The following is a 14,891-nucleotide window of genomic DNA, read 5'->3' as shown; positions in this document are numbered from 1 at the left end:
CAGAGAGTAGTGGTGAACAGTTATTTTTCAGACTGGTGGAAAGTATGCAGTGGGGTCCCCCATGGGTCGGTACATAAGAACATAAGAAATAGGAGCAGGAGTCGGCCATTCGGCCCTTCGAGCCTGCTCCACCATTCAATGAGATCATGGCTGATCTTCTGGCTTAACTCCATTTACCGGCCCTATTGCCATATCCCTTGATGCCTTTACTAGTCAGAAATCTATCGACTTCTGCTTTGAATATACCCAATAACTGAGCCTCCACAGCCCTCTGGGGTAGAGAACTCCTCCTGTTTTATCCCTTGCTTAACTCTCCTCCTCTTTCTTGCTCTCTCGCAGAATGCTCCGCATATCACCTTTTCTTCGGGCTGCTTATCCTCCGCTCCGAGCCCTGGGTTGGTTTGTGTGGAAGACTCCATCACTGAGGAATGGGGCGAAGATCAGTGACTCGACGTCACTGAGGAACGGAGTGAAGATCAGTGACTCGACATCACTGGGTAACGGAGCGAAGATCAGTGACTCGACATCACTGGGTAATGGAGCGAAGATCAGTGACTCGACATCACTGGGTAATGGAGCGAAGATCAGTGACTCGACATCACTGAGTAATGGAGTGAAGATCAGTGACTCGACATCATTGGGTAACGGAGCGAAGATCAGTGACCCGACATCATTGGGTAATGGAGCGAAGATCAGTGACCCGACATCACTGAGTAACGGAGTGAAGATCAGTGACTCGACATCACTGGGTAACGGAGCGAAGATCAGTGACCCGACATCACTGAGTAATGGAGCGAAGATCAGTGACTCGACATCACTGGGTAATGGAGCGAAGATCAGTGACCCGACATCACTGGGTAACGGAGCGAAGATCAGTGACTCGACATCACTGGGTAATGGAGCGAAGATCAGTGACCCGACATCACTGGGTAACGGAGCGAAGATCAGTGACTCGACATCACTGAGTAATGGAGCGAAGATCAGTGACTCGACATCACTGGGTAACGGAGCGAAGATCAGTGACTCGACATCACTGAGTAATGGAGCGAAGATCAGTGACCCGACATCACTGGGTAACGGAGCGAAGATCAGTGACCCGACATCACTGGGTAATGGAGCGAAGATCAGTGACCCGACATCACTGAGTAATGGAGCGAAGATCAGTGACCCGACATCACTGAGTAATGGAGCGAAGATCAGTGACCCGACATCACTGGGTAATGGAGCGAAGATCAGTGACTCGACATCACTGGGTAACGGAGCGAAGATCAGTGACTCGACATCACTGGGTAATGGAGCGAAGATCAGTGACTCGACATCACTGAGTAATGGAGCGAAGATCAGTGACCCGACATCACTGAGTAATGGAGCGAAGATCAGTGACTCGACATCACTGAGTAATGGAGCGAAGATCAGTGACTCGACATCACTGAGTAACGGAGCGAAGATCAGTGACCCAACATCACTGGGTAATGGAGCGAAGATCAGTGACCCGACATCACTGAGTAATGGAGCGAAGATCAGTGACTCGACATCACTGAGTAATGGAGCGAAGATCAGTGACTCGACATCACTGAGTAATGGAGCGAAGATCAGTGACCCGACATCACTGGGTAATGGAGCGAAGATCAGTGACCCGACATCACTGGGTAATGGAGCGAAGATCAGTGACCCGACATCACTGGGTAATGGAGCGAAGATCAGTGACCCGACATCACTGAGTAATGGAGCGAAGATCAGTGACTCGACATCACTGAGTAATGGAGCGAAGATCAGTGACTCGACATCACTGAGTAATGGAGCGAAGATCAGTGACCCGACATCACTGAGTAATGGAGCGAAGATCAGTGACCCGACATCACTGAGTAATGGAGCGAAGATCAGTGACTCGACATCACTGAGTAATGGAGCGAAGATCAGTGACCCGACATCACTGGGTAATGGAGCGAAGATCAGTGACCCGACATCACTGGGTAATGGAGCGAAGATCAGTGACCCGACATCACTGGGTAATGGAGCGAAGATCAGTGACCCGACATCACTGAGTAATGGAGCGAAGATCAGTGACCCGACATCACTGAGTAATGGAGCGAAGATCAGTGACCCGACATCACTGAGTAATGGAGCGAAGATCAGTGACCCAACATCACTGGGTAATGGAGCGAAGATCAGTGACCCAACATCACTGGGTAATGGAGCGAAGATCAGTGACCCGACATCACTGGGTAATGGAGCGAAGATCAGTGACCCGACATCACTGGGTAATGGAGCGAAGATCAGTGACTCGACATCACTGGGTAATGGAGCGAAGATCAGTGACTCGACATCACTGAGTAATGGAGCGAAGATCAGTGACCCGACATCACTGAGTAATGGAGCGAAGATCAGTGACCCGACATCACTGAGTAATGGAGCGAAGATCAGTGACCCGACATCACTGAGTAATGGAGCGAAGATCAGTGACCCGACATCACTGAGTAATGGAGCGAAGATCAGTGACTCGACATCACTGGGTAATGGAGCGAAGATCAGTGACTCCATACCAGGGAGTAAAGGCAGAGAATTGCCAAAGGAACTGTCAGCTGAATATCAGGAACAGTTCATCCCCTTCGACAAGCATGTCCTGCAGCTCATGTTACTGAAGGTAAAAGCTCAGGGTGAACCTGGGTCATGGGGAGGGCAGGGGGGAGCAGAGGAGGGGGAAACAGAGTGAAACTGGGGCACGGCAGGGGCAGAGAGGAACAGAGTGAAAATGACTTGAAGGGGGAGAGAAACAGAGTGAAAAAGACATGGGATGAGGGAGAAACCGAGTGAAATGAACATAGGGCGTGAGACACAGTGAAAAGGACATGGGGGAGAGAGAAATGGAGTGAATGGACATGGGGAGAGACACAGAGTGATACAGACATGGGGAGACACTGGGACATGGGAGACAGAGAGAGTGAGAGACACACGGACATGGCGGGGGGAGAGAGAGACACACACTGGGACATGGGGGTGGAGAGAGAGAGAGAGAGAGACTGGGACATGGGGGTGGAGAGAGAGAGAGAGACACACTGGGACATGGGGGTGGAGAGAGAGAGAGACACTGGGACATGGGGGAATAAATTCAAGTTATTAACCCTCGATTAGGTTGCGCTCAAGCGACTGAGGGATCAAATTAACTCTTTCTTGCCAAATTAGCAAGGAACAGCTTGCAACACGTCATGCACTGGACGCTATTTATTGGCGACAAGTCACAACTTATAGCTAAAGTTGGTCACACGAATACTTAATATGAATGTAATCGGGGTTACTTACAGAGCATTGGAGTAGCAAACCATTAATGGACAGAGTTATTTAACAAAACATGTAGCAACGGTTACACAGGCGATTCAGCCTTACCGCTGTAAATCAGTGCTAATGGATGCTGAGTATTTATAGCAGTGACCAGAGTCTGAGGTTATAAATTGGTGAGGTTACTTTAAAGTGTAATTCCTTAGATAGCTGTCAAGTGAACAGCTTCAAATAGCTCAGGTCCACGTGCGTGCAATTAACACACTTCGGAGCTTACGCGACCTTGTCCTCACGAGCGGCGCTGTTGGGTCAGTCTCCTTCCCTCTCTGGGACACATGCGCGAGCTTTGGGAGCATTGAGTCAATGCAACACCCTCAGTGGTGGGATCATCTGTCTCGCTTAATGCTGCGATTGAACATATACCGTACACACAAGTGAAGATATCTGGGCAAAGCGATCGCCCAATCTGCGTTTGGTATCCTCAATGTAGTACCGATGCATGGATCTCCAGATCAATGAGAGAGACACTGGCACATGGGGGAATAAATTCAAGTTATTAACCCTCGATTAGGTTGTGCTGAAGCTACTGAGGGATCAAACCAACTCTTTCTTGCCAAATTAGCATTTAAAAAATATTCCGCTTTTCTATTTTTCCTACCAAACTAGATAACTAGAGGTGGTCCCCTCTACATTGGGGAGACCAAACGCAGATTGGGTGACCGCTTTGCGGAACACCTCCGTTCAGTCCGTAAGGGGGACCCCGAGCTTCTGGTCGCCTGTCACTTTAATTCACCGTTCCATTCCCACTCAGACTTCACCGTCCGCGGCCTCTTGCATTGTTCCACGGAAGCTCAGCGTAAGCTCAAGGAACAGCACCTCACCTTCCGATTAGGCACTTTACAGCCTTCCGGACTCAATATCGAGTTCAACAGTTTCAGATCATAACCTCGGCCCCTATTACATTTTTATATATTTTTTATCCACACTTTTGGTTTGTGCCTTTTCCTCTCTCTCTCTGTCCCACATGGCAACTGTCTCTCATTCTGCCAGCGTATTTCACACTTCATCTAGAGCTGTCTTTTGTTTCTTTACCTGTCCTATTACCATCTCGTCTCACCTTGAATACCTCTTAATGTCTCTTCACCTCCCAGACCGTCCCTTTTGTTCTTTCATCCCCTCCCCCATTTCCCAGCCCCCAAACTGGCCTTTTAATCTGTTTCATTTCCTGCATTTTTCTCAGTTCTGACGAAGGGTTTCGACCTGAAACGTTGAGTCTGTTTCTCTCTCCACGGATGTTGCCTGGCCTGCTGAGTTTTTCCAGCGTTTTCTGTTGTTATTTTAGATAACTTCACATCTCTCCACATTATATTCCCATCAGCCACGTTCTTGCCCACTCACTTAACCTGTCTATATTCCTTTGCAGGCTCTTTGCATCCTGCTCACAGCTTACTGTCCCACCTAGCTTTGTAACCTCCACAAAATTGGATACATTGCACTCGGTCCCCTACTCTCAGGCAAATGTTAATGCAAATGTCTAACAGTTATTTTTTTTTGGCCGATATAAGAGACTACGGCCTAGAAATTCGGGCGCCAAGCTTACCTGGGCGCCGGAATTTCAGCTCCGGTCGCAGCCGCTTGCGCCAGCGCGATAATGAGTTTCAGCGCCCCAAACAAGCGGGGTGCTGCTCGAGGCGTCCCGCGTCCCTCTTGGAGCGCTGAAACTGAATATCGCAGCGCAACGTGCCGCAGCGCCACACGCTGCGGCACGGCGCGCTGTGGTACTGCAGGCCTTCCTCCCCTTCTTAAAGGGGAGGGGCCTGCACCAGCGCGATCGCCGATCGCGAGTGCCGGCACAAGAGCCCGGCACCGAGGAGAAGTGCCGGGCTCTTGGGACACAGCCGGCACGGCCCGGGGTGGGGGGATCTGGAGGCCGGGGAGGGCGGCGCGAGGAGGTGCTGGCAGGCGGCCAGCGAAAAAATGTCCGCCCCGCACCTCCCCTTTAATTAGCGCCACTACCGCCACAGGGAGGCCCCCCTGAACCGGTCGCGAATTGCGACCGGCGCTACAGGGAGGGGCGCAACCCAATATCGCGTTCGGGGCGGTAGCGGGGCGCTGCGCACACCGATGACGTCATCGGTGGCGGCGCAGCGCTACAGGCTAACGCCGCCATTATCGCCCCGCTAAATTTCGCGGGAGGCGTGGTCAGTGGCGCTAAAACCACTGAGTGCCCTCTTTAGGCGCTAACTGGTGGTGCAGCCCACCGAATTTCTAGGCCTGCCTGTTTTAAACATGGTTGTTTTAATTGGTGGGGACTGTCCCTGGTCATCTTCGGGCAGTTTACAAGGTACTCCCATTCCGAATCTCGGGAGGCAATACAGGGTACTCTTTCGACAGGGAGGAGGGGAGAGAAAAACTGGGGGACACACTTGGTGGTGGGGGGGGGGGGTGAGGGGGGAAGAGAGAGAGAGACTGGGACACACACGGGGGAGAGAGAGGGAGACACAGTGAAGCTCGGACACACTGCGGGGAGAGAGAGACTGGGACACACGGGGGAAGAGAGAGAGGGAGACACAGTGAAGCTCGGACACACTGCGGGAGAGAGAGACTGGGACACACACGGGGGAGAGAGAGGGAGACACAGTCAAGCTCGGACACACTGCGGGGGGAGAGAGACTGGGACACACACGGGGGAGAGAGAGGGAGACACAGTGAAGCTCGGAGACACTGCGGGGGAGAGAGACTGGGACACACGGGAGAGAGAGAGAGGGAGACACAGTGAAGCTCGGAGACACTGCGGGGGAGAGAGACTGGGACACACGGGGGGAGAGAGAGAGGGAGACACAGTGAAGCTCGGAGACACTGCGGGGGAGAGAGACTGGGACACACACGGGGGAGAGAGAGGGAGACACAGTGAAGCTCGGACACACTGTGGGGAGAGAGACTGGGACACACACGGGGGAGAGAGGGAGACACAGTGAAGCTCGGACACACTGCGGGGAAAGAGAGAATGGGACACACGGGGGGAGAGAGAGGGAGACACAGTGAAGCTCGGACACACTGCGGGAGAGAGACTGGGACACACGGGGGGAGAGAGAGGGAGACACAGTGAAGCTCGGACACACTGCGGGGAGAGAGAGACTGAGACACACACGGGGGAAGAGAGAGAGGGAGACACAGTGAAGCTCGGACACACTGTGGGGAGAGAGAGACTGGGACACACGGGGGAAGAGAGAGAGAGAGACACAGTGAAGCTCGGACATACTGCGGGGAAAGAGAGACTGGGACACACGGCGGGGAGAGAGAGAGGGAGAGACAGTGAAGCTCGGACACACTGCGGGGAAAGAGAGAATGGGACACACGGGGGGAGAGAGAGGGAGACACAGTGAAGCTCAGACACACTGCGGGGAAAGAGAGACTGGGACACGGGGGAGAGAGAGGGAGACACAGTGAAGCTCGGACACACTGCGGGGAGAGAGACTGGGACACACACGGGGGGAGAGAGAGAGGGAGACACAGTGAAGCTCGGACACACTGCGGGGGAGAGAGACTGGGACACACGGGGGAAGAGAGAGAGGGAGACACAGTGAAGCTCGGACACACTGCGGGGGAGAGAGACTGGGACACACGGGGGAAGAGAGGGAGACACAGTGAAGCTCGGACACACTGCGGGGGGAGAGAGACTGGGACACACGGGGGGAGAGAGAGAGGGAGACACAGTGAAGCTCGGACACACTGCGGGGGAGAGAGACTGGGACACACACGGGGAAGAGAGAGGGAGACACAGTGAAGCTCGGACACACTGCGGGGGAGAGAGAGACTGGGACACACGGGGGAAGAGAGAGGGAGACACTGAAGCTCGGACACACTGCGGGGGGAGAGAGACTGGGACACACACGGGGGAGAGAGAGAGGGAGACACAGTGAAGCTCGGACACACTGCGGGGGAGAGAGAGACTGGGACACACGGGAGAGAGAGAGGGAGACACAGTGAAGCGGAGACACAGTGAAGCTCGGACACACTGCGGGGGAGAGAGACTGCGACACACACGGGGAAGAGAGAGAGGGAGACACAGTGAAGCTCGGACACACTGCGGGGGAGAGAGACTGGGACACGGGGGAGAGAGAGGGAGTCACAGTGAAGCTCGGACGCACTGCGGGGGCAGAGAGACTGCGATACACACGGGGGAGAGAGAGAGGGAGACACAGTGAAGCTCGGACACACTGTGGGGGAGAGGAACTGGGACACACACGGGGGGAGAGAGGGAGACACAGTGAAGCTAGGACACACTGCGGGGAAAGACAGACTGGGACACACGGGGAGAGAGAAGGAGACACTGAAGCTCGGACACTGCGGGGGAGAGAGAGACTGGGACACACGGGGGGAGAGAGAGGGAGACACAGTGAAGCTAGGACACTGCGGGGGGAGAGAGACTGGGACACACACGGGGGAAGAGAGGGAGACACAGTGAAGCTAGGACACTGCGGGGGAGAGAGACTGCGACACACGGGGGAAGAGAGAGGGAGACACAGTGAAGCTAGGACACTGCGGGGGAGAGAGACTGGGACACACGGGGGAAGAGAGAGAGGGAGACACAGTGAAGCTCGGACACTGCGTGGGGAGAGAGACTGGGACACACGGGGGGAGAGAGAGGGAGACACAGTGAAGCTCGGACACATTGCAGGGGGAAGAGACTGGGACACACGCGGGGGGAGAGAGAGGGAGACACAGTGAAGCTCGGACACACTGCGGGGGAGAGAGAGAGACTGGGACACACGGGGAGAGAGAGGGAGACACAGTGAAGCTCGGACACACTGCGGGGAAAGAGAATGGGACACACGGGGGGGAGAGAGAGGGTGACACAGTGAAGGTCGGACACACTGCGGGGAGAGAGAGACTGAGACACACACGGGGGAAGAGAGAGAGGGAGACACAGTGAAGCTCGGACACACTGCGGGGAAAGAGAGACTGGGACACACGGGGGGGGGAGAGAGAGAGGGAGAGACAGTGAAGCTCGGACACACTGCGGGGAAAGAGAGAATGGGACACACGGGGGGAGAGAGAGAGGGAGACACAGTGAAGCTCGGACGCACTGCGGGGAAAGAGACTGGGACACGGGGGAAGAGAGAGAGGGAGAGACAGTGGAGCTCGGACACACTGTGGGGGAGAGAGACTGGGACACACACGGGGGGAGAGAGGGAGGGAGACACAGTGAAGCTAGGACACACTGCGTGGGGAGAGAGACTGAGACACACACGGGGGGAGAGAGAGAGGGAGACACAGTGAAGCTAGGACACACTGGGGGAGAGAGACTGGGACACACACGGGGGGAGAGAGGGAGGGAGACACAGAAGCTAGGACACACTGCGTGGGGAGAGAGACTGAGACACACACGGGGGGAGAGAGAGAGGGAGACACTGAAGCTCGGACACACTGGGGGAGAGAGACTGGGACACACGGGGGGAGAGAGGGAGACACAGAGAAGCTAGGACACACTGCGGGGGGAGAGAGATTGGGACACACGGGGGAAGAGAGTGGGAGAGACAGTGAAGCTCGGACACACTGCGGGGGAGAGAGACTGGGACACACGGGGGGAGAGAGGGAGACAGAGTGAAGCTAGGACACACTGCGGGGGAGAGAGACTGGGACACACGGGGGGAGAGAGAGAGGGAGACACAGTGAAGCTCGGACACACTGCGGGGAAAGAGAGACTGGGACACACGGGGGAGAGAGAGAGGGAGACACAGTGAAGCTCGGACGCACTGCGGGGAAAGAGACGGACACGGGGGAAGAGAGAGAGGGAGACACAGTGAAGCTCGGACACACTGTGGGGGAGAGGGACTGGGACACACACGGGGGGAGAGAGGGAGACACAGTGAAGCTCGGACACACTGCGGGGAGAGAGAGATTGGGACACACGGGGGAAGAGTGGGAGACACAGTGAAGCTAGGACACACTGCGGGGAAAGACAGACTGGGACACACGGGGAGTGAGAAGGAGACACAGTGAAGCTCGGACACTGCGGGGGAGAGAGAGACTGGGACACACGGGGGGAGAGAGAGGGAGACACAGTGAAGCTAGGACACTGCGGGGGGAGAGAGACTGGGACACACACGGGGGAAGTGAGAGGGAGACACAGTCAAGCTCGGACACACTGCGGGGAGAGAGAGACTGAGACACACACGGGGGAAGAGAGAGAGGGAGACACAGTGAAGCTCGGACACACTGTGGGGAGAGAGAGACTGGGACACACGGGGGAAGAGAGAGAGACACAGTGAAGCTCGGACATACTGCGGGGAAAGAGAGACTGGGACACGGTGGGGAGAGAGAGAGGGAGAGACAGTGAAGCTCGGACACACTGCGGGGAAAGAGAGAATGGGACACACGGGGGGAGAGAGAGGGAGACACAGTGAAGCTCAGACACACTGCGGGGAAAGAGAGACTGGGACACGGGGGAGAGAGAGAGGGAGACACAGTGAAGCTCGGACACACTGCGGGGAGAGAGACTGGGACACACACGGGGGGAGAGAGAGAGGGAGACACAGTGAAGCTCGGACACACTGCGGGGAAAGAGAGACTGGGACACACGGGGGGGGGAGAGAGAGAGGGAGAGACAGTGAAGCTCGGACACACTGCGGGGAAAGAGAGAATGGGACACACGGGGGGAGAGAGAGAGGGAGACACAGTGAAGCTCGGACGCACTGCGGGGAAAGAGACTGGGACACGGGGGAAGAGAGAGAGGGAGAGACAGTGGAGCTCGGACACACTGTGGGGGAGAGAGACTGGGACACACACGGGGGGAGAGAGGGAGGGAGACACAGTGAAGCTAGGACACACTGCGTGGGGAGAGAGACTGAGACACACACGGGGGGAGAGAGAGAGGGAGACACAGTGAAGCTAGGACACACTGGGGGAGAGAGACTGGGACACACACGGGGGGAGAGAGGGAGGGAGACACAGAAGCTAGGACACACTGCGTGGGGAGAGAGACTGAGACACACACGGGGGGAGAGAGAGAGGGAGACACAGTGAAGCTCGGACACACTGGGGGAGAGAGACTGGGACACACGGGGGGAGAGAGGGAGACACAGAGAAGCTAGGACACACTGCGGGGGGAGAGAGATTGGGACACACGGGGGAAGAGAGTGGGAGATACAGTGAAGCTAGGACACACTGCGGGGAAAGACAGACTGGGACACACGGGGAGAGAGAAGGAGACACAGTGAAGCTAGGACACACTGCGGGAGGAGAGAGACTGGGACACACACGGGGGAACAGAGAGAGGGAGACACAGTGAAGCTTGGACACACTGCGTGGGGAGAGAGACTGAGACACACACGGGGGAAGAGAGAGAGGGAGACACAGTGAAGCTCGGACACACTGCGGGGGAGAGAGAGGGCGACACACACGGGGGGAGAGAGAGAGGGAGACACAGTGAAGCTCGGACACATTGCAGGGGGAAGAGACTGGGACACACGGGGGGAGAGAGAGAGGGAGACACAGTGAAGCTCGGACACACTGCGGGGGGAGAGAGATTGGGACACATGGGGGAAGAGAGTGGGAGACACAGTGAAGCTCGGACGCACTGCGGGGAAAGACTGGGACACGCGGGGGAGAGAGAGAGGGAGAGACAGTGAAGCTCGGACACACTGCGGGGGAGAGAGACTGGGACACACGGGGGGAGAGAGGGAGACAGAGTGAAGCTAGGACACACTGCGGGGGAGAGAGACTGGGACACACGGGGGGAGAGAGAGAGGGAGACACAGTGAAGCTCGGACACACTGCGGGGAAAGAGAGACTGGGACACACGGGGGAGAGAGAGAGGGAGACACAGTGAAGCTCGGACGCACTGCGGGGAAAGAGACGGACACGGGGGAAGAGAGAGAGGGAGACACAGTGAAGCTCGGACACACTGTGGGGGAGAGGGACTGGGACACACACGGGGGGAGAGAGGGAGACACAGTGAAGCTCGGACACACTGCGGGGAGAGAGAGATTGGGACACACGGGGGAAGAGTGGGAGACACAGTGAAGCTAGGACACACTGCGGGGAAAGACAGACTGGGACACACGGGGAGTGAGAAGGAGACACAGTGAAGCTCGGACACTGCGGGGGAGAGAGAGACTGGGACACACGGGGGGAGAGAGAGGGAGACACAGTGAAGCTAGGACACTGCGGGGGGAGAGAGACTGGGACACACACGGGGGAAGTGAGAGGGAGACACAGTCAAGCTCGGACACACTGCGGGGAGAGAGAGACTGAGACACACACGGGGGAAGAGAGAGAGGGAGACACAGTGAAGCTCGGACACACTGTGGGGAGAGAGAGACTGGGACACACGGGGGAAGAGAGAGAGACACAGTGAAGCTCGGACATACTGCGGGGAAAGAGAGACTGGGACACGGTGGGGAGAGAGAGAGGGAGAGACAGTGAAGCTCGGACACACTGCGGGGAAAGAGAGAATGGGACACACGGGGGGAGAGAGAGGGAGACACAGTGAAGCTCAGACACACTGCGGGGAAAGAGAGACTGGGACACGGGGGAGAGAGAGAGGGAGACACAGTGAAGCTCGGACACACTGCGGGGAGAGAGACTGGGACACACGGGGGGAGAGAGAGAGGGAGACACAGTGAAGCTCGGACACACTGCGGGGAAAGAGAGACTGGGACACACGGGGGAAGAGAGAGAGGGAGACACAGTGAAGCTCGGACACACTGCGGGGAGAGAGAGACTGGGACACACACGGGGGGAAAGAGAGAGGGAGACACAGTGAAGCTCGGACACACTGCGGGGAAAGAGAGACTGGGACACACGGGGGAAGAGAGAGAGGGAGACACAGTGAAGCTCGGACACACTGCGGGGAGAGAGAGACTGGGACACACACGGGGGGAAAGAGAGAGGGAGTCACAGTGAAGCTCGGACACACTGCGGGGGAGAGAGACTGGGACACACACGGGGGAAGAGAGAGAGGGAGACACAGTGAAGCTCGGACACACTGCGGGGGAGAGAGACTGGGACACACGGGGGAGAGAGAGGGAGAGACAGTGAAGCTAGGACACACTGCGGGAGAGAGAGACTGGGACACACACGGGGGAAGAGAGAGAGGGAGACACAGTGAAGCTAGGACACACTGTGGGGGGAGAGAGACTGGGACACACGGGGGGAGAGAGAGAGGGAGACACAGTGAAGCTCGGACACACTGCGGGGGAGAGAGACTGGGACACACGGGGAAGAGAGAGAGGGAGACACAGTGAAGCTCGGACACACTGCGGGGGGAGAGAGACTGGGACACACACGGGGGAGAGAGAGAGGGAGACACAGTGAAGCTCGGACACACTGCGGGGGGGAGAGAGACTGGGACACACACGGGGGAGAGAGAGAGGGAGACACAGTGAAGCTTGGACACACTGCGGGGGAGAGAGAGACTGGGACACACGGGAGAGAGAGAGGGAGACACAGGGAAGCGGAGACACAGTGAAGCTCCGACACACTGCGGGGGAGAGAGAGACTGGGACACACGGCGGGGGGGGTGGAGAGAGAGGGAGACACAGTGAAGCTCGGACACACTGCGGGGGAGAGAGAGACTGGGACACACACGGGGGAAGAGAGTGGGAGACACAGTGAAGCTCGGACACACTGCGGGGAGAGAGAGACTGGGACACACGGGGGAGAGAGGGAGACACAGTGAAGCTCGGTCACACTGCGGGGAGAGAGAGACTGGGACACACACGGGGGAAGAGAGTGGGAGACACAGTGAAGCTCGGACACACTGCGGGGAGAGAGAGACTGGGACACACACGGGGGAAGAGAGTGGGAGACACAGTGAAGCTCGGACACACTGCGGGGAGAGAGAGACTGGGACACACGGGGGAGAGAGGGAGACACAGTGAAGCTCGGACACACTGCGGGGAGAGAGACTGGGAGACACGGGGGAGAGAGAGAGGGAGACACAGTGAAGCTCGGACACACTGCGGGGAGAGAGACTGAGACACACACGGGGGGAGAGAGAGAGGGAGACACAGTGAAGCTAGGACACACTGTGGGGGAGAGAGACTGCGACACACACGGGGAAGAGAGAGAGGGAGACACAGTGAAGCTCGGACACACTGCGGGGGAGAGAGACTGGGACACACACGGGGAAGAGAGAGAGGGAGACACTGAAGCTCGGACACACTGGGGGAGAGAGACTGGGACACACGGGGGGAGAGAGGGAGACACAGTGATGCTAGGACACACTGCGGGGAGAGAGAGATTGGGACACACGGGGGAAGAGAGTGGGAGATACAGTGAAGCTAGGACACACTGCGGGGAAAGACAGACTGGGACACACGGGGAGAGAGAAGGAGACACAGTGAAGCTAGGACACACTGCGGGAGGAGAGAGACTGGGACACACACGGGGGAAGAGAGAGAGGGAGACACAGTGAAGCTTGGACACACTGCGTGGGGAGAGAGACTGAGACACACACGGGGGGAGAGAGAGAGGGAGACACAGTGAAGCTCGGACACACTGCGGGGGAGAGAGAGGGCGACACACACGGGGGGAGAGAGAGAGGGAGACACAGTGAAGCTCGGACACATTGCAGGGGGAAGAGACTGGGACACACGGGGGGAGAGAGAGAGGGAGACACAGTGAAGCTCGGACACACTGCGGGGGGAGAGAGATTGGGACACATGGGGGAAGAGAGTGGGAGACACAGTGAAGCTCGGACGCACTGCGGGGAAAGACTGGGACACGCGGGGGAGAGAGAGAGGGAGAGACAGTGAAGCTCGGACACACTGCGGGGGAGAGAGACTGGGACACGGGGGGAGAGAGGGAGACAGAGTGAAGCTAGGACACACTGCGGGGGAGAGAGACTGGGACACACGGGGGGAGAGAGAGAGGGAGACACAGTGAAGCTCGGACACACTGCGGGGAAAGAGAGACTGGGACACACGGGGGAGAGAGAGAGGGAGACACAGTGAAGCTCGGACGCACTGCGGGGAAAGAGACTGGGACACGGGGGAAGAGAGAGAGGGAGACACAGTGAAGCTCGGACACACTGTGGGGGAGAGGGACTGGGACACACACGGGGGGAGAGAGGGAGACACAGTGAAGCTCGGACACACTGCGGGGAGAGAGAGATTGGGACACACGGGGGAAGAGTGGGAGACACAGTGAAGCTAGGACACACTGCGGGGAAAGACAGACTGGGACACACGGGGGGAGAGAGAGGGAGACACAGTGAAGCTAGGACACTGCGGGGGGAGAGAGACTGGGACACACACGGGGGAAGTGAGAGGGAGACACTGAAGCTCGGACACACTGCGGGGAGAGAGAGACTGAGACACACACGGGGGAAGAGAGAGAGGGAGACACAGTGAAGCTCGGACACACTGTGGGGAGAGAGAGACTGGGACACACGGGGGAAGAGAGAGAGACACAGTGAAGCTCGGACATACTGCGGGGAAAGAGAGACTGGGACACACGGTGGGGAGAGAGAGAGGGAGAGACAGTGAAGCTCGGACACACTGCGGGGAAAGAGAGAATGGGACACACGGGGGGAGAGAGAGGGAGACACAGTGAAGCTCAGACACACTGCGGGGAAAGAGAGACTGGGACACGGGGGAGAGAGAGAG

The 14,891-nt window shown here is 57.2% G+C and overlaps 1 protein-coding gene across 1 annotated transcript in view; it reads left to right on the top strand.

The window, feature by feature from the left end:
* Positions 1 to 340: 340 nt before the first annotated feature.
* LOC147084971 (uncharacterized) overlaps positions 341 to 14,891 on the top strand; it is a 100,248-nt gene continuing 85,697 nt past the window's right edge. The window contains exon 1 of the mRNA XM_085979392.1: positions 341 to 2,644. Coding sequence (XP_085835518.1) covers positions 341 to 2,644 — 2,304 coding nt within the window. The remainder of the gene's footprint in view (positions 2,645 to 14,891) is intronic.

Source organism: Somniosus microcephalus, unplaced genomic scaffold (assembly GCF_052327205.1).
Source record: "Somniosus microcephalus isolate GS21.2 unplaced genomic scaffold, FLI_Smic_1.0 unresolved_chr9, whole genome shotgun sequence".
Classification (NCBI taxonomy): domain Eukaryota; kingdom Metazoa; phylum Chordata; class Chondrichthyes; order Squaliformes; family Somniosidae; genus Somniosus; species Somniosus microcephalus.
The sequence above is the reverse complement of the archived record's forward strand: the minus strand, read 5'-3'. Positions and strand labels throughout refer to the sequence as shown.